Here is a 26,144-nt window from a genome sequence, read left to right as displayed (position 1 = left end):
AATTTTTCACAATTTATTTATATTTTCAGTTTATAACAAATCAAAATCTGTTTATTTTATTTAAATTAATATATTAAAAAACATTTGATTATTTATTTTAAGTATTAACCTATTTACTTTTTACATGTAAAATATAAAATAAAAGGTTAAAGAAAAAAATTTACGTTCACCAGAAAAACAAACAAACAATGAAACTAGACTCAATATGGTCCCTTGATCCCACCTCAGATTAATAAAAAAGGTTCAATCTGACTGTATATCTCACTACTGCAACTTTAATACTTGTAATTGCATGTTTATAAAGTATCAATTGCTCGTAATTATGATATACAAACTTGAAATTGCGACTTGTAATTATGAGGAATAAACTCGCAATAGCAACTTAATTGCTCGTAATTATGAGATATAAACTCACAATTTTATGTAATTATGATATATAAACTTGCAACTGTGATTACAAGATATGTACTTGGAATTGCGAATTTTATATCTCAAAAGTGCAACTATTTCTCACAGTTTCAGGTTTATATCACCCCAATGCCGACAATATATATTGCGATTGTGAAAAATCAAGTCAGAATCACCTCTTTTAATTCTGTGGCAGGATCGGCTTTTATGGGATTCAATCATGAAGGCACTTCAAAAAAGTGGATGAAAAAGCTTTGTTTTTAAGCTCCAACCAAAAGGCAAAAGTCATGGTCTGGTTTGCATGAAATCAACCATAAGAGGTTTTTGAGAGAGGTCATTACACTGGAGTGGAAGTAAGGCCATGATTACAAGAGGGGGAAAGGACCTCACAGCAGTATTTTGCCTGCTATTCCTTATTTAATACCCAGTGTAATCATCACCTGCTAATTACAATTCAGGCAGCATGCCTGATCGCCCATCTCTCTCTCTCTCTCTCTCTCTCTCTCTCTCTCTCTCTCTTCAAGTCTTCACCAATCCCAAGAGGCCTCTTTGTATTAAGCATGCAGGTTTGCGCCTCATTGGTGCGTGTGTGAAAGAGAGTGCACTAAGACTCAGAGAGGAATACACACTGACAGACAGTCACAGAAGGATGCTTGAGTAACACACCGTGATCATGTCAGCTAGACTACTATCACAATGACATCTAAATATGGATCCTACTCTTTTGGATTCAGTGAAGCTCAGATTAGTTGCTTGTGTCTTGTTTCTTCTTCTGCAGTGGACAGGAAGTAAGTAGTCCAGCCTGTTGCTTCAATGCAGTCATGACGTAATGGTTAGTCCACTTGTTGAATATTGTTTACAAATGTCAATGCACACGTTAGCTTAAAATACTGATCTAAGTGAGGTATAAAGTTATACTATTCATTGTTTATTTGTTTGTATGTAATTTTACCTGTTCTTACATTGTTGAAGTAGTATTTGGAATGTAGATTCACTTTCACATGCAACTAATTACAATTTTGTTTTACTAAATGAAGAAACAGCATTTAAGTAAACCTAGTTTGCATTTTGACTATGATTTTCTGATCATATAATTCAGTCATATATACACTTAAGTTACTGTATATAGTAATCAGAAGTATGTGATCAGAAAAATCATAGACAAAATACAAAGAATAAACCCTTATGAATATATATCCATTAGGGTTTATTCTTTGTATTTGTGTGTACATACAGTATTTACTATATGCTAAAAGTTACCATTTTAGATTTTACATTTTATATAAAATGTTATATTATATTCCATACAGTATATATGATATTTTTTGATATTTTGAAAAACATGAAAGAGATGAAAATGGCAAATCAGTCTACCCAGATAGCTTCAAATGATTCCTTTTTTCTTCAATATGGCTTCACATGAGTGTGGTCAGGTGTATCATAAACCTGGATGCATCAGCCGCAGTGGCACTTAAGAACATAAAAGGCTTTGCATCAAAGACAGTCAAAAATAAAGCTATGCTTTTCATTTTCTATGGCAGATTTAAAAGGATTGTTGCTTGCTTTCATCAAAAACAAATAAGGCCTGTGCATTTAAATGTGTGCATCTCACCTTTTTGGCATAGAATATAATAAATATAGTAATAACAATAGTATTTGGTTTGCACTGTAAGATCTTTAGAGGATTTCAAAAATCCTGTGCATATGAACATATGGTTTGGCATCTTCATAGCTTGGGGATAACCCAATCGTGTGGAGTCATGCTGAGCAGTGGTCTAGACTTATAAGCTGATCTTGCCAAAATCCCCCAAAAAACTGATCAGTTTGACTGAGTACTGGTCAACAAGTTGAGGCAATTGTTTGATTTGATAGCTCTCACATAAGTATTATCTTCTTCTACAAGACTTTTTGGGTCACATTTTCTTAGCAAATATCTTCATCTAGAATGATTTACTCACAATGTACTCAGAATTTAAATGAGGGGCAATCCAGATCTCCATTGCAAAATTAAAGTGAATCAAAGCCATCATGATTGCTTGCACTATTAGCATTTGTCTCAATGCATAGTTTGTTATAAAAATAAATTTTACACTGCAGGGTCTGAATAGGGTTTTTAGACACCCCCTAAATGACTGACTTCTGATCACCATGGCAACCCCTGCAAACGGAAAACTAGAAGCATGTAATTGGTTGCCATGGGGACATAACTTGATGCGTGCTCTGTTAGAAGGAAGTGAATAGGGCTGTCACAGGGGTTAAACTGTTTCTTGGATAGATAACGGAGTATTGTTGCCACTGGCATTTCCCGACTGAATGCAGGTTGGAGGCTTTTATATATGTTGTTTACATAATGCTGTGCAGGCCGTGGGTGTGTAGATGTGAACAGGCAGGTATGCATAAACTGACCCTTATCAAAGTCTTTTGTCGGCCATCTTTGGAACACTCTCAGGAGGCTATTTCTAGTCATGCTAGTGCAGCTACTATCTACTTGAATGAAAAAAAGACCAACATCTAAAAAATATGGTTGGTCAAGATTACAATCAAAGAACATATTTCAAATCAGCAATAAAATCTTACAATAATGGAATCATAAAGTGTGATTCTTTACCTCATATTATGCAAAAAAAAAAGTTGATTGACAAGTGATGTCAGTATCTAAAAGCTGATTGGCTCTTTTAACTGTAAGGCAGAACTTTCTTTCTACAGTGGGTCCTTTGTTGAGCGTTCCAATTTCTCCCATTAATTTTAATATAAGTGGCCCATCTCTGCTAAATAATCTTCCCTTTTTACATGGCTCTCTGGCATTCTTAATTTGTGTCCGAAATGAAGCACCACACTATGCATTTACAATATATACTATGCACACAGTCATGTTGTCTTGAATTTTCAAAGCATCCCCTGTGACTAACTAACATTTGTACTACACGGAAGAATTTGCAGTGTTTCAGTATTTCTGACAGAAGTAACCTTTTAAACACACATGATGCGTTGCTGCTAGCTTTAGCATGTTAGCCAAATCCAGGTCAACACTTTTATCAAGACTTAATCTCAACCCTTACAAAAAATTTAAAGTTCTGACAAACTTGCTGCAAATTTCACACTCATCATTATTTTCACATACAAACGAGCTTGCGATTCGCCGCAAATGTTCAGCAGAAGTTTGCAGCTTTTTACCGGTAGTGGTGAACCTGCTACAAACCTTTGTTGACAGTTAAGAGTTTGTGGCAAAGCTCATTTGCATGTGAAAATTATAAGTGACGAATTTGCAGCAAATGTTGCAGCAAGTTTGCAGCTAGTTTGCCAGGACTCTTGATTTGCAAGGTGCTGTCTTCATAGATGTTTTGGCAATTGACACATTTACAATTAATTACCATTGTTTTGTCAGGCTAGCACTGTGGAAAACTAACTCCGCCTCTTCCGCTATGTTGGGCATAGACGGAAAGTCTGAGTGCATAAAGTGTCCAATGTTCCACACAAAATGTTTTTGTACATCATCTGGGTACTCGTAGTACACTTCAATTTTAGAGTAAACATACTACTTGCACTACATACACTACAAAACTATATTGGAAACTAGATTACTTGTACTCAGAAACTACACTAAATTGCTGAAGTGTGCAATTTGGGATACACTTAGTGTTCTGCGGTCAAATATTCTGTCCCAGGCAATTGATTTCTCACATGGCTGTGCCACTTTTATGTCATTCAGACATTTTTGCCAATGTGTGAAAGGCTTGTAACGCAACTTAAAACATGAGCTCTTCCCGGACTTCCTAGGTTGCCTATTAAAGCCTGTAGACTGATTTTCATGCAAAGGGAGCGGGTCACTTTTGCCGGGATACATCCAAAGGATGTGACGTTTATGCGCACTCCTGAGAGCCTGGACTCAGTGCTTCTCTTCTGCTATTCAACAGCGACAACAAAGTGCAACACTAGGTAACGTTATCTTAGAGATGGAATACAGCAAACGTCCGACTTCCAGCACAACACCAACTCTTACACAAACTCTAAGTAAGCCACAAAAAAAAAAATTTATCTACTGAATCCTGTTTGGCTAAGCGGAAACGCGATCGTGGTCGAGCAAAAACTAGAGTGAACATCGGCTGGGCATTTGATTCCTGGAGGGACCTTCGTTCGGTTTTGGGGATCAAAACCGACCCTGAATTGGCGTTCTTCTTATTGGACAGTCAAGCTTACTTAACTGCAAAGCATGTGAAATACAGTGCCGTAAGGATTGATCTGTGTAATTTTAGCTAACTTGATCTTGCCTGCAAACTTTCAAATAATTTCAATGATCTTCTCTTTATACTAAAAGTCAGGTATACAGGATACATTTAAGCAAACATGCTGGTTTCTTGATCATAGCACAACATATGACATACAAAACATACAATAGGGCAACATAACAGTGCAGTGCAAGAGTGAACTGTCTGGTATAGTTCGGTAGTATGTAGCTGTATGTGTGTATCAGTATGCTATGTTAGCTGATAAGTAGTTTTAGTTTAGTCTCAAAGTTTGTAGAAAAACAATCATAACTGTGTAATTTTAATTATGCAACCTCATCTGTCAGCATGATGCCAGTGAATCACGTTCAGTCTCTTTGTATGTTACGTCATTGTTTTGGACGCTCATTTGCATCCCTATGGAGTGTGTGCACGAGTACGACCAACAGGTTCCAGTTCACTTAACGGCCACAGGTGTCATTAATAACAAGGGTTTCTGAATCTAACATACTACACATTTAAAGCAATGTTCCTGGTTCAACACAAGATAAGCTCAATCGACAGCGTTTGTGGCATAATATTGATAACCAAAAAAAAAACATTAATTTGACTGGTCATTTGTTAATATAAAAAAATCTGCGGGAGGCCTGTGTAGCTAGTAAAGTAGTAGACCACCCCTGGAGTCATGAGTTTGAATCCATGGCGTGCTGAGTGACTCCAGCCAGGTCTCCTAAGAAGGATGGCCCGGATGCTAGGGAGGGTAGAGTCACATGGGGTAACCTCCTCATGGTCACTATAATGTGGTTCGCTCTCTGTGGGGCACGTGGTGAGTTGTGCGTGGATGCCGCAGAGAATAGCATGAAGCCTCCACACGCGCTATGTCTCTGTGATAACGCGCTCAACAAGCCAAGTGATAAGATGCACGGATTGACAGTCTCAGAAGTGGAGGCAACTGAGATTCATCCTCTGCCACTCGGATTGAGTCACTACGCTACCACGAGGAGTTAGAGTGCATTGGGAATTGTGCATTCCAAATTGGGGAGAAAGAAATTGCCAATTGTCACATTTACAGGTAGGCATTTACAATGGAAGTCAAAAAAATAAAAATACACGAAAGTAGTTTCGAAAGTAAAGGCATAAGTCCTAAACATTAAACGTATTAACATGATTTTAGTGTGATAAATTCACTTACTAACCTTATCAGTGTATAGTTACATCCAATTGTACAACTTTGTTGTCATGACGACATGATGGCGGTAAATGCTGTAATCTCATTAAATCATTTTAACACACTCATATTGTTTACATATTCTGGCTATACTTTTGAAATAGTGAGTATTTTAATGTTTCTGGACTGGCCCCATTCACTTCCATTGTAAGTGACTTTCTGTAACCTTGATTTTTTGCTTTTTATTTTTAAATAAATGAGAGATGAGTTTATTATTGTCACGATCAGCCACCGGAGATCGGGTTCACCTGAATTCTAATCTCCTCCTTACCCACATACCGGGGCTTGATTAAGGTACAGCTGTTCCTCATTCAACTCCCTCTACATAAGCCACGCACAGTGACAGTCACATTGCGAAGTCTTGTTTGTTCCGGCTACACTACTGAGCGTTCTAACTACTAAACCTGATTGATTATCTACCTACCGACCTTGCTTACCCCTTGACTACGATTGACTGTTACCTGCCTGCCTGATACTCTTGCCTGCCTCTCCGTATTGCCACTTGCCACCTGCCCTGACGTTCTGCCTGCCTCACTACACGCTCAGCCTGTCTACATTTGCCCAGCTTCCCCACTGCTTGACCATTGCCTGTTTATCTCTGTGAGTTCAATAAAGAAACTGCTGATGGATCCCAACTTACCTGAGTCTGTGTTACAGAAGACTTCGCCAAACATCGATCCAGCGGTAATATCACGCATGGCCGAAGAACTCACCGCCCAAGCGAGTCAGCTGTCAGTACAACACCAACAACTCGGGCGCCTCACGTCTGCCATGGAAGAGATGATGCGGTCAGTACAAGCGCTACACCAGCCCGCCGCCGTTCCTCACTATCAGCCGATCGCCAGCTCACGACTCACACACCCCGAGAAGTTTGACGGTACGCCCTCGAAATGCAAAGGCTTCTACATGCAGTGCTCGGTCTTCCTCTCTCAACAACCGGCACTTTACCCCACCGACGAAAGCAAGATCCTCTTCGTGTTTTCAGTACTCACAGGCAGGGCTCTCGACTGGGCAAACGCGATCTGGACCAACCACGGTTTCGCTCAAACGACCTTCGAATCTTTTATGAGTAACTTGAACACCGTCTTTTACCACCCCGAGAGCAGTAAGAGCCCAGGCGAACAGCTGATAGCCCTGCGTCAGGGAAATCGCACAGCAGCGGACTACGCGCTTTCCTTCCACACCCTCGCCACACAGACCGGCTGGCCGGAAAGCCCCCTCAAGCTTCACTTCCGTCAGGGTCTGAATGCCGAACTGCAGTCCGAACTGGCTTGCCGCGATGAAGGAATTTCCCTCGACCAATTCGTCACCCTGGCGATCCGGCTCGACAATCTCATTCGCTCCAGACGCCCAAACCGGTGGTCAGCACCAGCACCTCCAGCTCGCCAGCTCCAAGAGGAGCCCGAACCCATGCAGGTCGGACGGACACACCTCACTCAGGAAGAAAGAGAATGCCGCTTTTCACGTAACCTCTGCCTCTACTGTGGTCAACCAGGGCACCAATGCGCTAACTGTCCGACACACCCATCGCAATCCGGGGTGAGTCAACCACTTAACTCTATCCTCACTGTCTCTTGTCTGGAAGTACCTATCAAGCTCACTCACGCCTCCATGAATTTCATCACTCGCGCTATGGTTGATTCGGGAGCGGCAGTCAATTTTATTGATGAGTCACTATGCAGACGTGTCAACATTCCCTTGATCTCTTGTGCTTCTCCCTTGGCAGTGGCGGCGCTAGACGAATGCCCCCTGGGGACCGGTCGCGTTTACTACACCACCACCGACGTGATCCTATAGGTGGGGGCACTACACACTGAGACCACTCGCTTCTTTGTTATCTCCTCACCCCATCACCCAGTTATCCTCGGCCATCCCTGGCTACAAGAACATAATCCACAAATCTCCTGGCGGGAACACCAAATCACACAGTGGGGCGCTGACTGTCCAACGAGGTGCCTAAAAGCCATCACACCTACCGTGGTAGGATCGACACGAATCTCATCAGCTCCACACAGCTCCCCCCTGATACCTTCTGAATACGCTGATTTAAGCGTAGCATTCAGCAAGTCCAAGGCAACACAGCTCCCGCCACACCGCGCGCACAACTGCGCGATTGAACTCGTTCCGGGCACCTCACCACCTAAGGGCCGAATCTTCCCTCTGTCAGATCCCGAATCTCAAGCCATGAAGTCGTACATAGAGGAGGAGTTCGCCAAGGGGTTCATTCGCCCATCCACCTCCCCAGCTGCAGCCGGGTTCTTCTTCGTGGGAAAGAAGGACGGAACCCTATGCCCCTGTATCGACTACCGTGGCCTCAATGATGTCACTGTGAAGTTCCGCTATCCGCTTCCCTTAATCCCTGCGGCCCTTGAACAACTACGGTCCGCCAGGGTGTATACCAAACTGGACTTGCGCTGCGCCTACAACCTCATCCGCATACGAGAGGGGGACGAGTGGAAGACGGCCTTCTTCACCACGAACGGCCACTATGAATATTTGGTGATGCCTTTCGGCCTGTCCAACAGCCCCTCCGTGTTCCAGGCATACATCAACGACATCTTCCGGGACATGCTTAACCGGTGCGTCATCGTCTACATCGATGACATCCTTATTTACTCCAGCTCCCTAGAAGAACACATTACGCAGGTCAGAGCAGTACTTAAGCGCCTAGCGGAACATCAACTCTATGCCAAGGCCGAGAAGTGCGAATTCCACTTGACCACGGTCGCCTTCCTTGGTTATATCATCAGCCCTGAGGGGGTAGCTATGGACGAAAGCAAGGTGCGAGCTGTCCTAAACTGGCCACAACCTAACTCCGTGAAAGAGCTCCAAAGATTCCTGGGATTTTCGAACTTCTATCGACGGTTCATCAGGAACTTCAGTACCGTCGCCTCGCCACTCACCGCCATGGTAAAGAGGGGGCAAACCAAACTGCACTGGTCTTCCGACGCACTCCGGGCATTCCACCAGCTCAAGGAACGATTCACCTCTGCTCCCATCCTGCATCACCCTAACCCAGACCTCCCCTTCATTGTGGAAGTGGATGCATCCGGCTCAGGTATCGGTGCCATTCTCTCCCAACGCCAAGGCGACACCCTCAAGTTATTTCCCTGTGCGTTCTACTCCCGAAAACTCTCGCCGGCAGAGCAGAATTATGATGTGGGCAACCGCAAGCTCCTGGCTGTGAAGGCAGCCCTGGAGGAGTGGCGACATTGGTTGGAGGGAGCTCAACATCCGTTCCAGGTGTTCACCGACCACCGCAACCTGGAGTACTTGCGCTCCGCCAAGAGGCTCAATCCCCGACAGGCCCGCTGGGCGCTGTTTTTTACCCGCTTCCACTTCACTATCTCCTACCTCCCAGGAACCAAAAACGTCAAGGCAGACTCACTTTCCCGTCAACACGATGCCAGTCCTTCGAGCCCCATCGCCGAGCCCATCATACCTCCCACATTGATCCTGGCCCCCATTCAATGGGACATTATGGCTGAGATCGCACAAGCCCACACGACCGATCCTCCTCCGCCCGACTGTCCGCCCAATCGGACGTTCGTTCCACCTGGCCTCCGAGAGAGGGTGCTTCACTGGGTCCACGACGCCACAAACTCCGGGCACCTTGGCATCTTCACCACCATACGCCTCCTGCAGAATCGTTTCTGGTGGGGAACCCTGCAGGAGGACGCCACCGACTTTGTGAACGGCTGCCCCACCTGCAACGCAACCAAGACCCCGAGGCAACCTCCAGCTGGGCTCCTTCAACCTCTCCCGATACCCCAACGCCCCTGGTCTCATATTGCCGTCGACTTCATCACCGACCTACCGGTCTCCCGAGGTCATACCACCATACTGACCGTTGTGGATCGCTTCTCCAAGGCATGTCACCTAATTCCCCTGTCCAAGCTCCCCACAGCCCTCGAGACCGCTGAGCAGCTCCTCCACAGTGTGTTCCGCTACTATGGCCTGCCCGAAGACATCGTATCGGACCGTGGTCCCCAATTTACCTCCAGGGTGTGGCGAGCCTTCTTCCGATTGCTGGACATCAATGTCAGCCTCACCTCAGGGTACCACCCTCAGTCCAACGGCCAGACGGAGCGGCTAAACCAGGAGATTGCCAAGTTCCTCCGCACCTACTGCCACCACAATCAATCCGATTGGAGCCGCTTCCTCCCTTGGGCAGAGTATGCCCAGAACTCCATCCTGAAACCCTCAACTAACCTAACCCCCTTTCAATGCATCCTAGGGTACCAACCTCCTCTGTTCCCCTGGTCCGGCGAGCCATCAGAGGTCCCTGCGGTCAACGACTGGCTCCAACGCAGTGAGGCGGTATGGGACCAGGCTCACGTCCACCTCCAGCGGGCCGTGAACCGAACCAAGAGGCAGGCGGATCGTCGCCGCCGCCCAGGCCCTACCTACTCGCCGGGTCAGTGGGTCTGGCTCTCAACCAGGGACCTACGTCTACGTCTCCCCTACAAGAAACTCAACCCCAGGTATGTGGGCCCCTTCAAAATTCTCAAGCAAATCAACGCTGTGTCCTACCTTCTTCAACTACCCACTAATTACCGCATATCTCCCACCTTCCATGTCTCACTACTCAAACCCGCCGGTGGCCCGAGGTCGGAGGAGAGGGAAGCGAACCCCGGCCCCCCTCCCATCACCGTGGGCAGCGAAGAAGCTTTCCTGGTGCGAACCCTGCTAGACTCCAGACGTCTACGGGGTCGTATTCAATACCTGGTGGATTGGGAGGGGTACGGCTCTGAGGAGAGGTCCTGGGTCGGAGCAGAGGACATACTCGACCCCAACCTCATCTCTGAATTCCACCGGACCAATCCAGGGAAGCCGGCACCCCGACCTCGAGGCCGACCCCGACGCCGATCAGGTTCTCGCTTCAGGAGCCGCTCACAGGAGGGGGGCTCTGTCACGATCAGCCACCGGAGATCGGGTTCAGCTGAATTCTAATCTCCTCCTTACCCACATACCGGGGCTTGATTAAGGTACAGCTGTTCCTCATTCAACTCCCTCTACATAAACCACGCACAGTGACAGTCACATTGCGAAGTCTTGTTTGTTCCGGCTACACTACTGAGCGTTCTAACTACTAAACCTGATTGATTATCTACCTACCGACCTTGCTTACCCCTTGACTACGATTGACTGTTACCTGCCTGCCTGATACTCTTGCCTGCCTCTTCGTATTGCCACTTGCTGCCTACCCTGACGTTCTGCCTGCCTCACTACACGCTCAGCCTGTCTACGTTTGCCCAGCTTCCCCACTGCTTGACCATTGCCTGTTTATCTCTGTGAGTTCAATAAAGAAACTGCTGATGGATCCCAACTTACCTGAGTCTGTGTTACAATTATTTGTATTTTTGGGGGTAATCAACAGTATGCAGTTGCTTTTGATTGAGCTTTATTGAACCTGGAATATTCCTTTAATGAACAGTTAAACTCTGAGATCCAGCCCATTTCCTCAAATGCGTTGGGAAAATCCGCTACCAGCAGATATTCAGTTTAATATTATTGCTTTCCAATAAAAAGTGAAAAGAAGAACATTTAGCATTTCATGTAATTCTAATACAGATGCATCACATGCATCACCCTTGTTATGGATTATGGAAGACGGAACAAGGTTAAAGAGCTTTGGCTTCTGTTCTCATACACCTTTGAACAGGTTGATGACTTTAAATAATGTCTGAGAAAGATTTTGCCTGCTTTCATTAAAAGGGTCTGACAAGCACAGCTATCCTTAGTAGGTAGGACTAACACGTTAATCCAGTGCAGTCAAATAAACCCCATGATCTGATTAGTGGTGCTCAAAGCTCACATGCACAATCACAGATATATACATACAGTAACAGTACAAGATGATCAGTATGATCTGAACTATAACTGCACAGACATAGAAGATGTTTTTGTTTACAAAAGATGCAGTATGTCTTTTTTAAAGAGCAAGAATTAGATTTTAATCTACAATAGTACAGTATGGCAATCATGTGGGACAATGCACAAACTGGACATGGGTCCCTAACCCTAGATTATCTCTGCACAAATCCATCACCAACACCATAGTGGTTCTTATATCCTATTTTAGGATGGGTCAACAACAATGCAGATCCAGGCTCCGGATGTTTAAATGGCTTAGCATAAGGATCACTGATTCTTTGTTTCATTGGCCGTTTCATCTAATGCTGATTGGCCTGTTGTTCTAAAGCTTGTTGGCCTTAGAGTTCTTTGTTTGAGGGGCATTATATAAGTCCTTTGAACAAGGACGTTGGGGCACAAGACATTCAACTAGCTTAGTACAAATATCCTGAAATCTTGTATTCGTTTTGTTATGCTCAGTGATTTAATGAGACATACAATAATGGAAAGCAACAGCTAAAATTAATATCGAAAGAATCGGTTAATCTAATAACTAATGATCTTGCAGTTTTTTTCTTGTGTGAACCACCTGAAACAGGTAAGAGCATTATGCTGTATCATCAGCAAGTCATTTCAAGTCGCGCTTGCAGTTTGCGCAGCTGGGAGAAAGTAACTGCGCTGTCTGACTCTAAAAATGGCCTGCCTCGCTCTCACCAGAGTATTTTTGATCGACTGCGCCATGACATCACAGCAAGTTGGACATATTTCCAACTAGCATGCACATATCAGTGATATCAGGTGATAGGTTCTGTGCAGAACTTAATTGCCACAAATGAGCCCATTGACTAAAAAGCGCGGGGCATCCTTACACCCCGTGTCTTTCCTTGTCACTTTTGCATGCACTTTAAAAGTTTGATTTCAGTCGTACTAAAAATGTGGTCACACAATTAAAATATTCAAAAGTAATGGACATGCGCTATCTGAGTTACCTTCAAGGTCTAGTTAATGAAATAAAAGTTCAGCGTTAGGGATTTACTAACTAAAATTAGCGATGCTACTAATATAAGTTTTTCAGTGGCTTGACAGTATAGCACAGTGTCGATTTTCCAGTAGCAAGATACATTTTCCAGTGAGTAGCGGCTTAGCATTACAAAACGCAACATTTGTTCCATTATATTGTACATGTAGCAATGGAGACATGAGAGTAATGAAATGTGCTCACCTTAACTGTCCACTTTTTGTCTTTTAAGTGAATCGGTTTTGTTCAGTCAGTTCATATGAAAGAAACAATTAAAATAAACGATTAAATTATATTTAACATTGGCAAAGATTATTCATTTTAGTGAGTCGAGGAGGGTTCATGTAAATGAACTTGTTCACATAAATGATTAACTTTTTTGAAGCTAAATATTTATTTAATTGCTCCAGTTTATCACTATATGTGTCTCAATTATTTATAAAAAGGGTGTTTTCTTGTTGTATTAGTATATATTTAGTTTCAATTTATATATGTTTAATTTAATGTTGCCGAATGGGAGTTGAATGTTTTTTAAAACCCATAAATTAAAGACCTGAGATATGTAATAGTGTTGCTTTTTTTCTTGCACTTCCATAAATCATATATTAGTAGTAATTAATATCTATAGAAGTTTAATATCACAGGATATCTCTTTCTTTGTTTATTACAAGACAAATGAGTACTATGTCAGGTTGATTTTCTGTGTGACAATGGTGAATTATCAGTACAATATATGCATGTACACATACATATTATACATGCTATTTCTTAGTTAAGGTGGCACTGATGTTTGATTTAAATTAATCATTGCTATTTGATGAAGAAACAACATGGAAGTAAACTATAGCAAGTGTAACACATGAACAGAATGATTTGGCTAAGTTGTGCATCTCTTTAGACTCAATAAGTGCCTGAGAAAATAATTATATCATGTAGCTTATGCGTTGTGTTGCTCAATATGTGCTTCATAGCCAGTTGCGTCTCATGAAATTTCAGTGTGGAAGTAACAAATTCTGTTCTATATTTATACATATCTCTTTGATGTGAAAAATAAAACTATATCAGAATATATAATATTATATTATTTTATAATTGTGTTGAAATGTTTTAAAAATGTTTTACTGTCTGCACATTTTTTAGAGTCATTTGTAATAGATGTACATGTTGGGTCGCTAAAGACCCGAGGTATGTAATGTTGTTTGGTGAAACACCCATTCATTTAAAGGTTAAATGTTACATTGCATTTGTTCTCCTGTACATTAAGGAGAACTTTCAACTGATGTGTACATTTTTGTGAATCCTTGAAGGTTTAACACCTCTCAAGACCTCAGCCCTCTGCCTGGACAAGCCTTGCCAAAACAGGGCAGAGTGCAGGGAAGGCCCGTCTGACTTCCTGTGCCAGTGTCCGTCTTCCGTGCCAGCCCTGCTGATCAACCAATGCCATTCTTCCAGTGCGCTCTGCCAACTACCCGTCTGCCAGGGCAATGTGACATGCCAATCCACCGGCACCCGCCCAGGGGAACTAGTATGCCAGTGTGAGACAGGCTTGTTGGGGCATGACTGTCACTCCAGTGCCCAATTGTGCGCTCAGGGGCTGTGTGGGGATGGTGCCCGCTGCATGGCAGTGCAAGACAGGAGCCCAGGGTATGCTTGCATCTGTCAAGAGGAGTACACCGGGACATTCTGTGAGAAAAAGGTGGATTATTGCTCCCCCAACCCCTGCCGCAACCGTGCCATCTGTCGGAGCAGAGGGGGCGGCCCCACCTGCTTCTGTGTGCCAGGATTCCAGGGCGAGCGCTGCGAGATCGAGGTGAATGAATGCGTGTCGTGGCCCTGTAGGAATGGAGCCACTTGTGTAGACAAGATCGGTCAGTACATCTGCCTCTGCAGGCCTGGATACACGGGTGAGTGGAGGGGAGGGTTTTATGCACGCATGCCAACTTGAGCCAAAGGTAGCCAATGCCATCTTGTGGATGAATGTGAAATATTGCAGCATGAAATGTTCCCTTAGTTGAGTTGAACAGTAAGCAAACGCATGCACATCCAATGGCAAAAACGCTCAGTGTAAAGGCCAGATCAAAAAAAGGGGGGTAGATCATTTATTATATTCGGGATTATAATAAATTGTCTAGGAGTCAAAATGAGTCATACGTTGCAAATAACAATTTTTTTGTCACACTTTACAAGGTGGTATATATGAACATTATTTAATACAATATTGTTCAACTAACAATGATCAGTACTATTACAGTATATTCATTTTGAACTAATATGAACTAAGAATGAACAATATTTGATTAATAAATCAACTTAAATCTCAGTAAATGCTGCCTTTTTTATTTATTGCTTATTGTTATTTTTATAGTACTTTTTATTTTGAGTCCATTTTGGAAAAGGTACATATAATAAAATTTTGACAAATTTGACTAAAAATACATAGTTAAAGGAATAGTTCACCCAAAAATTTTAATTCTCTCATCATTTGCTCACCCTCATGACATCCCAGATGTGTATGATTTTCATTCTTCAGCAGAACACAGATTTTTAGAAGACTAGCTCAGCTCGGCATGTCCTTACAATGCAAGTGAATGGATGCCAAAAATGTGAAGCTCCAAAAGCACATAAAGGCAGCATAAAAGTAATCCATATGACTCCAGTGGTTAAATCCATGTCTTCAGTAGAGGTCTGCACAGGCCTTAAAATGAAACCCGACCCGTTTCCGAGGCCGTGTCGCACGCCCCTACACGGCCTGCATGATACCGTCAGATTTTAAGCCGAACCTGACCTGAAATCGCTTACTATCTAATTTCTTCTTCTAGCTAGTACTGTTGCAATTGGCTATGTTTTATCTAAGCATATTTAGGCAACATTCGTAACAGTACTGAAACAGTAAACATACACCGGTTTAACAAGGCACGGCAGCCCCTCAGTACACTAGAACAGAATGGGAAAAAAACGTTACTTACCGTTTATTTGCTGAAACTTCAATTGGTACAGAACAATCTGGTATGTGAGAAACAAGTTCGGTAAGCCTGTTTATTTTTTCATTAATTACAAACCCAACCCGAACCTGAACCCCTACTTGAAAAACTGACCCGGGCCCGGCTGGGTTCGGGTCAATTAGGTGGGTTGCAGACCTATAGTCTTCAGAAGGGTAATGATAGGTGTGGGTGAGAAACAAATCAATATTTAAGTCATTTTTAACTATAAATCTCCACTTTCACATTCTTCTTCTTTTGTTTTTGGCAATTTGCATTCTCCATGCATATCGCCACCTACTGGGCAGGATGGAGAATTTATAGTAAAATAAGGACTTAAATGTTCAACATTTAAATTTTTGGGTGAACTATCCCTTTAATTTAACACATAACCTGCCCCTATGGAGCATATTGTCAATATGAGAACCTTCTATCTATTTCTCTAAATTATGCAGTACTTTGGCAATTTAAAAAGCAATCATATGTGATTTTAACAGTTGTAATTAAAATGTATTATTGGGTTTTTAATCACTTTTCTGTAAAAAAAATAAAAATAAATGTTTTTCTTACATACAATTACAAAATAGAAAACGCATGTGAAACTTGCGCCAACTATTACATAAATGACCAAATTTAATTGTAATAAACATAAATAACCACTGCTAGAGAAAACAAGCATTTATGTATTAGCAATTTTGACTCAAATCTTTAAAGTTACTGAGATATAGCCTTTTGTGACAACTAGCCCTGGTCTTCCCCACAGTAAAACACACATGTGCGCAATAACATTAAACAGTTGCAAATTTGGCTTTTTTTTAACAAAAGAAGGAAAACCTGTGCGCTGCATATCAATAACCCTAAAGACTGATGGAAGTGTCTACAGTTACAGTCTGTTTAATCCACAATGTTTTTCCCTCTCTGGCTGAGGCCTATCCAGATGGTATGTGTAATAAGCCATCTCGACAAAGAGCGGATCGGCATCTTTACACTCGACACCATTGAGCACCATTGTCTCTGATGTTCCAGGTAGCAGCTGTGAGGTTCAGATTGACGAGTGTCAATCACAGCCCTGTCTCCATGGTGGCAGTTGCTATGACCACATCAATGGCTTCTCCTGTACCTGCCTGGCGGGCTTCCAGGGGGAGAGATGTGAAATCAACATAGATGAATGCAGTGACCAGCCGTGCCTAAATGGGGCGATGTGTGTGGATGAAATAAATAGGTAACATAGATATTCATGGTGGTTGTTTATTTCTACATTTGTCTCCTACCACTTCTTAAATCATTCATATATATATGATTAAAAAAGAAATCTTTTTTTTTAATTGCCTTCAACATTGTAACTGTAATTGAAGATAAACAATCATGTTGTTTTTGTTTAGTAACAAATATAATGTCAAGATATACCCACTTTTATTGGCAAAAACTGAATTGTAAATGTTATTATTTTGTAAGTCATAAAGTCAACATTTTGTGAGAGAATGACCCAAGTACTTAATTTACTAATAGAATAATATTAAAAATATAATTCTGTGGACAAGGAAGACAACAGTACTCAAAATGAGATAATTAAATATTTAATTCAATAAAAAAAATCAATAATTAAACAATATCTTATATATAATATCTTATTAGTACCAATTTATTTTAATAGGTACAGTTGTGATTGTTTGCAAACTGGCTTTACTGGCGTTCATTGTGAAATCCCACTTCCGCCCTGCTGGTCTCAACCCTGCCTCAATGGCGCCCTCTGTAAGGATGAAGACGGGAACTACACCTGCGATTGCTGGCCTGGTAAGTTACATGGAGCTTTTTGTGTAAACTAGAATATAATGATAGATTTTCACTTCATATCAGCTGACCGACCTGTCTTTCTGTGCTTTGTCCCAGGGTTCGAGGGTCGAAACTGTGAGACAGACTTGAGTGAGTGTGAAAGCAGTCCCTGTTTGAATGAAGGCACTTGCATTGAGCTCTCTTGGAAGACACTTTATGGGACTGAGTTTCTGCTGCCTACTCGATACGACCCCAGGCATGCTGCTGGCTTCATCTGCAAGTGTCCACCAGGATTCTCAGGTAACTTCAAACTCACAGGCCAAGAAATAGTTGCAGGACAGAAAGTCAAGGGTGTTGGGTTATCTCCATAAGATTACTTTTCAGGAGGTGGTGCTACTTTTATTTATGTAGCTCAAGACATATCATTCAGCATTAGGTTTAAAACAAATCTGGACACAGGAAAAGGGTATAAAATGCAGGACTGTCCGAGGAAGTACAAATATCTGGTTAGCCTAGATGCCACCAAGTTCTGCTGGACAACTGATCTTTTGGAGCCAATGATCAAAGAAATCCTGCATTTAATTGCTTAATTTCATGTATTTGTAATTGCTTTTAATATTCAGCTGAATTGTTTTTAGATATTAGGCCGTATTATAAGAGTGCTAGCCTTAAACGCAGCACTATGCCATAAGTCAAAAATGGGCATGGCCATGAAGTTTGCGGAAAGCTCTGTTCACAGTATGTGTGGCGCAAATTGTGTCACTCTTTCTCAATGGGAAATCGGTTGTGATCACAGTAAGGCCTAGTAAAAAGCATATCTGCAATATTTCAATGCAATACTGTGTTTAGTTCATGGTTTTCATGGGTTGTGCTTTTCAGAGCTTAAAGGTATATTTTACCCAAAAATATGCAATTATTAAGTCATCATCAGTCATTCAAAAAAGACACAATGAAAGTAAACTCTTATTGAGGCTGTCAGACACTAACATTCAAGTCTTAGGGGCCGTTTACACAGAATGCTTTTTTCCATTTTTTCTGTGCCGTTTTTAAATTATTTTTCAATGTAAACATGTGCTAGATGGACGCCTTTAAACATTACGGCATATCTAATTTCTTCAGTGTTTCGCACTGGAATGTCACGTTTTTTTTAAACGCTGTCAAGTTAAAAGGAACTCTAAAAGGGGGCCTGGGTAGCGAGTAAAGACGCTGGCTACAACCCCTGGATTCACGAGTTCGAATCCAGGGTGTGCTGAGTGACTCCAGCCATGTCTCCTAAGCAACCAAATTGGCCCGGTTGCTAGGGAGGGTAGAGTCACATAGGTTAACCTCCTCATGGTTGCTATAATGTGGTTCGCTCTCGGTGGGGCATGTAGTGAGTTGTGCGTGGATGCCACGTTGACCTAGCCTGTGGCTTCACGATATTCTCCGCAGTAACGCACTCAACAAGCCACGTGATAAGCTGCGTGGGTTGACGGTCTCAGACGTGGAGGCAACTGAGATTCGTCCTCTGCAACCCAGATTGAGGTGAGTCACTACGCCACCACGAGGACTTGGAGCACATTGGGAATTGGGCATTCCAAATTGGGGAGAAAATTAAAAACATGTCTTGAGATGCCTGCATTCTATTCCACTGGATGTGCTGCATCTAGCTTTTTTTAGACACAAGGATGTGGTCCATCTGAATGTCCCTTTACTAGTTTTGGAATAACATAGAGGGTATTTAAATAATTTATAATAGATATAATAATATAATAGATCTCCCTTTAATGTGTCATCCTGATGTTTTAAAACCATTAAGTAAAATGCTTACGACCATTAGAAACTTTTTTTTTTTGATGATGACACTTGTTATTTTCGAAAGTAAAGTTCGTATGCCACTTATAATGAGGTTTGCTCTCATAAAGTTGTGTGAGTGTTATGCATTTAGCTTTGCATGTTTGTTTGCCAGGAGGATTACTGACTAAAACATGCTCGCAATATTCCTGCTATCAGCTGTAAGAGTAGATACTTCCCATATTGTTACATCGTCACAAATTCCTCGGATAGCTTTGTGGATAAAGTTTTTAATGGGGAAAACAATTTGTTAAACAATTGCAGTGAGAACAGTTCATTCTTGGACAATACTCCTTGTTAAATGTTTATTTGCTAGAAACTTGACTAAGCTTGTGCTTTTCTACATTGGCTCTCCCATTTCCATTCAGGTGCCTTGTGTGAACAGAACATTACCGACTGTACCACCAACCCGTGTCATAACAGAGCCACATGTGAATACTTCCTGGGCAGCTACAAGTGCATCTGCCCATCGGAGAACCAAGACGTTTTCCTGTATGGGGGCCGCAACTGTAGTGAGCCCCTGGTGGGTTGCCAAGGCCATGAGTGCCAGAACAGGGCTGCCTGTGTGCCCATCCTGAGCGAGGGTGTACATGGCTACAGTTGCACTTGCCAGTCAGGTTACACTGGCTCTTACTGCCAGACGCCCACTGCATTCTCCTTCGAGACAAATGGAAGCTACTTGCAATTGCGGACACCGATTCTGGGTGCAGAAGCATATTTTAATATCACGCTAGGATTTCGAACAGTTCTGAAGAACACAGTGCTGTTCCGGAGAGGCAGTGGAGGAGCTACAATAAGCCTGGAGCTGCAAGAGGGGTGCCTGCTTCTTGACTTTAGTAGTGACCATCAGCCAAATGCCACCAGCTGGACATTGACCCTGCCTCAGGTGGTATCTGATGGCGAGTGGCAAACCGTAGAGGCTGTGCTTGTTGAAGGCACCCTGGTGTTGAAACTTCTGGACCCCTGCCAGGACAGAGATAACTGCGGTACAGTAACCCAAGTTGATATAGGCCCCCTTGAGCTGGAGTCGGCTCTACAAGACACCATTGTTGGAGGATTGAAGGAGAAAGGGGGATCTGGATCATTCATCGGGTGCATGAGGGACTTGTTGGTGGACTCGCAGCTGATGGTACCAGAGGACTGGTTGAGCAGCTCAACAGTTAATGTCACACAAGGCTGCAGCCATTATGACCAGTGTCTTTCTGGACCTTGTGAGAACCAGGGAAAGTGTGTTAACCTTTGGCAAGGTTACAGATGCAAGTGTCTGCGACCGTATAAGGGGCAAAACTGTGATGAGGGTAAGTGCGCTAGGATTAGACCTTCCATAACCTTACAAGATCTTAAAATGAGCCTTGGCAAGTTTCATCTCAGAATTTTTGTTTTTTGGTGAACTATTCCTTTAAATCCTGTGTGTTTTGTCTTTCTCGAACAGAGTATGTAACAGCGAGATTTGGGCAGGGCAACTCTGCAAGCTATGCTGTTTTCACAATCAATGACACATCGGAATCAAACGCACTCTATCTCTCCATGTTCTTGCGCACACGGAAGGAGTCCGGTCTGTTGGTGCTGCTCGCAAACAACACACATGAATTCTTGCATCTGTGGCTTGAAAAGGGTCAACTTAATGTTCAAGTCAACAACATGAAGATCATAACTGGTGAAAGTTTGGTTAATGATGGTGAGATCCATTTTGTCGGAATTAACATCGTGGAAGGTGTACTGATTCTGGAGTCGGATCGGGAGTTTAAATCGATGAATGTTCAACCTGTTTCCGTTCAGCTTGTGGATGAGGTCTATGTTGGTGGGATGGGTGATGGACGAGATTCATCTGCCTTCGGTGGTTATTTTAAAGGGTGCTTGCAGGATGTGCAGCTCAATGAAAGGAAGCTCCAGTTTTTCATGTTCGGTGTCTCTGCAATGTCATACAACCCGGATCATATGGTTGATGTTACAGCAGGATGCATCAGTGATGACTCTTGCTCTGTAAGTTACAATGTTACAGCAATGGTTCACCCCAAAATCTCTTTAAATGCCATGAGGTCTCTGCCTCAACAGGTCAATGATTAGGTTAAACTAGACCTGGCAGCTAGGTGGGCAAAAGATGTTTAGCTCATTTGATTTTGTTATGCTCCCTGGCCAGGATGAATGAAAACATTGGTGATCTTACTGTTACTTCAGCCTTTCATATCTTTAGTAAATGTTTTTAATAAAATGGATACTTGGATATTGGATACGTTTACCAATTTTGTATCTTTAAATCTTGTATCTACAGAAAAACCCTTGCCAAAATGGAGGCATTTGTTTATCTTTATGGGATGACTTTACATGCAACTGCCCTATTTACACAGCAGGGCGGCACTGTGAGGAGGTGAGGTGGTGTGAACTCTCCCCATGTCCACCACTAGCTGCATGCATGACCCTTGGCCAGGGCTATGAATGTGAGTATCTTTGAACATCTGACTATAGGCCATCTGTAAGATATATATATATATATATATATATATTACAGTCCTTAACGATTGCTTGTCATCCTGTGCAATATGATCCTAGTGAAATCTTGGGTGAAAGTCAAAGCACACTGTACAACATTATGTCAGACTGTACGATACACATCGTAAAAAAAAGACTCTGGACTCAGTCGTCCCAATTAGAAGCGCTGACTTATCTCGTCTGGCTATTGTAGGAGTAGTCACACTGTATGACACAGAACAAATTTCTGACACTACTAAAAGTTTCATTGCAAAGGCAATTAATCGGCCTTCTGTGAATATGTCACACAAAGCGATTAAAGGCTGACCATTTTTCTCAGATGGCAAAATCATGGCCAAATTCATACAATGTAAATGCAGCTACAGAACATAAAAAGTAAAGGGTTATTATATGTGAAGGAATTATTTTGGATTCATCTGTTAAACATGTTCAGAAGTATTCATCTGTTTTGGTGCAACCTCCAGCTTCTGTTTTCTTTTTAACAGATTGGCTATCAATCAATATGTGTCAACACTGTCGATCTATCATATTTATTATCTATATCGACAATTTCAAATTGTAGCATTCACTTTGGTAAACCAATCAGGATTAAATACAGGATGGTTTCAAACTGATTGTCAGCTCCATGAATTGAACCCTCACCTCTAAAATTAGGAAAATGTATATTATATTATTAAGAAAAACTCTGACCTGTTGATAGATCACCACCCAGTGAAAGCTCTCAGGTCTGCCTAAAGCCTTTTAGTGGTTCCAAAATCAAAGATAAAGTCTAGGGGCAATCGTGCATTCGCCGTAGCAGCTCCCAAACTTTGTAACAGCCTACCAAGTCAAATTAGAACTATGCTCTTCAAGTCAATTCAGAGATTTGAACAATAACATCTGAGGCAGCCAGGATGGTTTGTAACTAATCCTCTTATCCTCTTAATTGGCACATTTAATTAACAGATGAAGCCTCTGTCCTGAAATTGGTGAGTCATTCCTTCTTCTGACATCTTAAATGCATCCTTTGCTTTTATGACTTGAGACTGAATCAAATTTATTGACATAACAGATGGATGTAAATTGTACTTAAACCAATGCAGACTATCCTACCATAACCAAATCTGCCCCTGAAGATCTAAACACTGTAAAGACATATTGTGAGGTTAAAATCACAGTCTCTGAACCAATCGTGATCTGGCATTTAATAAAATGTAATCATTTAGGCTGCGGACCAAGTTCAGTTTGGCATGATTAAATGATTAGGCCAATGCTTATGTCTAAAGCATCACCAAAAATGAGTCCTTGCATAGACATCGTCTTGAGATTTATATTTATTTATTTATATATATATATATATATATATATATATATATTATAATTTTTTTTAGTAATTATTATAGAGCACTATTAAAAACAACTACATTTGACCAACGTGCTGTACATTAAAACATAAATTACTATCAGATACAATCAGCACAAAGTCACACATAATACCAAAACAGAGCAAATACAGTAAAGCATCATGTCACAAATTGTAGGCCAAATCAAATAAAAATGTTTTTAGCTTAGATTTAAAAATAGGTAGTGTGGGGGCAGTTTTATTTCCTGTGAAACATAAACACGGCTGAACATATCAAATTTCGTGTCCCTTTTTTAAAATAGCTAATAGCCTTTGGGTATGTGCTAGAGAGACAACTTGCTGTCTAGATGCTCTATGTCTGGATTTTGTCAGCATCTCACGCAGGAGCACCGCATTTTGATGCCATGTCAAGTTAAAATGAACTTCAACTGTTAAAATCGCATCTTAAGATATCTGTATTCTGTTCTATTTGTTGCACCACTACTTTCGTTTTTAGAGCAAAAACAAGTTCAGTCTGAAAGCCACAATCTTCACTATTGATTACATGGGGTCTTCAACAACTGTTGTAGAAATGTAATGTAAGCTATGTCTGCCTCTGTTTTGCACAGGCATTTCAAACGTAACTTTTCAGGACAACGGCACGCTAGTATACCGCGGGAATGGGCTGATCTCGCACCACCTAACCAGCATTGTGTTCAGCATCCGTACACGTAAAAGCAATGCGGCGGTGTTACACGCGGAGAGTGGCCCTGACTTCATCACAGTGTCCATTAAGGATGGCTTTCTGGTCCTAGAGCTTCTCAGTGGATCTTCCTTCTCCTCATCATCACCTCTCTCACCCCTAACCCTATACAGTCCAAGGCCAGTGGCTGATGGAGAGTGGCATGTTGTGGAGCTCCTAATGGCCAATCCTTGGGCTAACAGCTCCCAGTGGATCCTGGTTCCCCTAGACGAAAAGGACGAGCCAAAAATGTCCAGCTCTATGGCTGGAAACCTGGACTTCCTCCGAGAAGGCGTAGATATCCTCCTTGGAGGACTGGGCCCAGAGTCTGGCTGGAATCTGATTGGTTGTTTGAGTAACGTTGAGATTGGAGGAATCGTGCTTCCATATTACGGTCCTGCCGAGGTGAAGTTTCCACGCTCGCAGGAAGAGATGTTCTATAAGATATCTGAGGTACCTGTCCATACCGGATGTGTTGGTGAGATGGTGTGTGAACCCAACCCTTGCCTGCATGGGGGCATCTGTGAGGATCTCTTCAACATCTTCGACTGCTTCTGTCCGCCAGGCTGGGCTGGCGATCGCTGTGAGTTGAATACAGACACTTGTGTCTCCAACCCCTGTCACAATGGCTACTGCAGCATTCAGGGCGTTAAATACAACTGCACATGCCAGAGTGGCTACACCGGTACTAACTGCGAGGAGAAGGTGGATGTCTGTGCAGGGCACAAGTGTGCTAATGGAGGGGCCTGCTTGCATGGCATCAACAGCTATTCCTGCCTCTGCCCCGATAAGTTTACTGGTCCACATTGCACGTGAGTCTTGGAACTCTTATTTCTAATGTGTTTGAAGAAGGCGACTCGTTCATTATATAAACCTTTTTCCTGAACGTGAAAGTGTTTAACGATTCCGGCATAAACACTATTAGCATTTTAAATTAAACATAGTGCCAATACTTTACAGAATCACAATAGCCGCTTTTCCACTATCGGGCCAGTGTGAGCCAGGGCCATAAACTGGTCAGCCGGGGCCAAAAACCTCTGACCACGAGCCACGAGACCAAAATTGCTCTTCATTCCCACCATTGGGCTAAAAGCCCCGCAGTGCTGCCCTAAAGTCCAAGTTTAATACACCTCCCTGGTGCAAATGTCACATACCCCACCCATTTCACAAGCCAAAATAAATATGGATTTTTATCTAGAATATCAAGTTTGTATTCTGTGGAAATGTTAGCTAGCTAGCAAGATAATTTAACTTTGACAACTCACTGACTTTAACTGCCATGGTGTTCCGAGTGGTCTATCCACTACCAGCAGGATGATGTCCCAGCACACTGCCCATGATCTTGAACCATAGAAAGTTCTTCATTTAGGCACAGCTTTGTCCATTTTGCATCCTGACGGATTTGTAATGTGTCTGCAATTTCTTTTGCTGAATTGTAGGTGTGTGACGTCACACAAATTTGTCGGCACCCAGAGATGTACAAAGTTAGTGATAAGCATTCAGTTTTATTAAATAATATCGATCAATGAGTCAAAAGTTCCTACATTACAAGATGTTAAACTTCTTTAACAAACGTTTGCAGAGACTGGTGTACAAAAACACAGTAAATTAAACTCTTGATTATCGTACACCTGTAGCACAAATGCTAGCGTAACTGCACCGTTTATCATTTGGGTTGCTAGGAAACCCTCAAACCCCTGTTATGCTAACGGGAGTGTTGCAGTTTTGGTTGTTGAAATGTCCTTTTCCAAGCAATGGAATTCCTTTATGGTCAGAGTCCAGAGAATTCAAGTAGGAATATCCAATATCCGACTCGAATAAAACACAGCACGAGTGTCTCGCTAAACTCCTCCTTTGAATTTGACTGCGCCTCAATCCCCAGTTGGCCTTCTTTGGCCCAAGGGTAATCAGTGGGCCGAAGGCAATTGGTCCCAATTAAGTCCCGAGGAGGCACGATTAAGCCCCAGAACTGACAGTGGGCATGCAACTGGACTTGGCACCCCTTCATTTGGCCCGACAGTGGAAACGCGGCTAATGACAGTTCTTTTGACAGTGCCTCACCCGCCAAAGTTTAGGAGTGGGTAGATGACATGAAGCTACTGCCCAAGGTTTGTTAAACTGATAACTATATATGCTTCTAATGGAGATGATGATGACCGTGATGAATGCGTTTTCATATAGAAATGTGTTTCATGATCTTGGGAAAAGTGCTCTTTTGATTTAAGTTGCCATTCAATCTTTGCACTTTTTTTTTTTATTTAGAAAATGTAAAAA

At 42.4% G+C, this 26,144-nt stretch overlaps 1 protein-coding gene across 1 annotated transcript in view; it reads left to right on the top strand.

The window, feature by feature from the left end:
* The first annotated feature begins 1,055 nt into the window (after window positions 1-1,055).
* LOC127639916 (protein crumbs homolog 1-like) overlaps window positions 1,056-26,144 on the top strand; it is a 36,554-nt gene continuing 11,465 nt past the window's right edge. The window contains exons 1-9 of the mRNA XM_052122252.1: window positions 1,056-1,196; window positions 14,041-14,637; window positions 16,738-16,933; window positions 17,366-17,505; window positions 17,602-17,784; window positions 19,686-20,615; window positions 20,750-21,300; window positions 21,590-21,755; window positions 23,758-24,682. Of these exons, the coding sequence (XP_051978212.1) occupies window positions 1,118-1,196; window positions 14,041-14,637; window positions 16,738-16,933; window positions 17,366-17,505; window positions 17,602-17,784; window positions 19,686-20,615; window positions 20,750-21,300; window positions 21,590-21,755; window positions 23,758-24,682 (3,767 nt within the window). The 5' untranslated portion in view covers window positions 1,056-1,117. The remainder of the gene's footprint in view (window positions 1,197-14,040; window positions 14,638-16,737; window positions 16,934-17,365; window positions 17,506-17,601; window positions 17,785-19,685; window positions 20,616-20,749; window positions 21,301-21,589; window positions 21,756-23,757; window positions 24,683-26,144) is intronic.

Source organism: Xyrauchen texanus, chromosome 48, assembly GCF_025860055.1.
Source record: "Xyrauchen texanus isolate HMW12.3.18 chromosome 48, RBS_HiC_50CHRs, whole genome shotgun sequence".
Lineage (NCBI taxonomy): Eukaryota > Metazoa > Chordata > Actinopteri > Cypriniformes > Catostomidae > Xyrauchen > Xyrauchen texanus.
The sequence above is the reverse complement of the archived record's forward strand: the minus strand, read 5'-3'. Positions and strand labels throughout refer to the sequence as shown.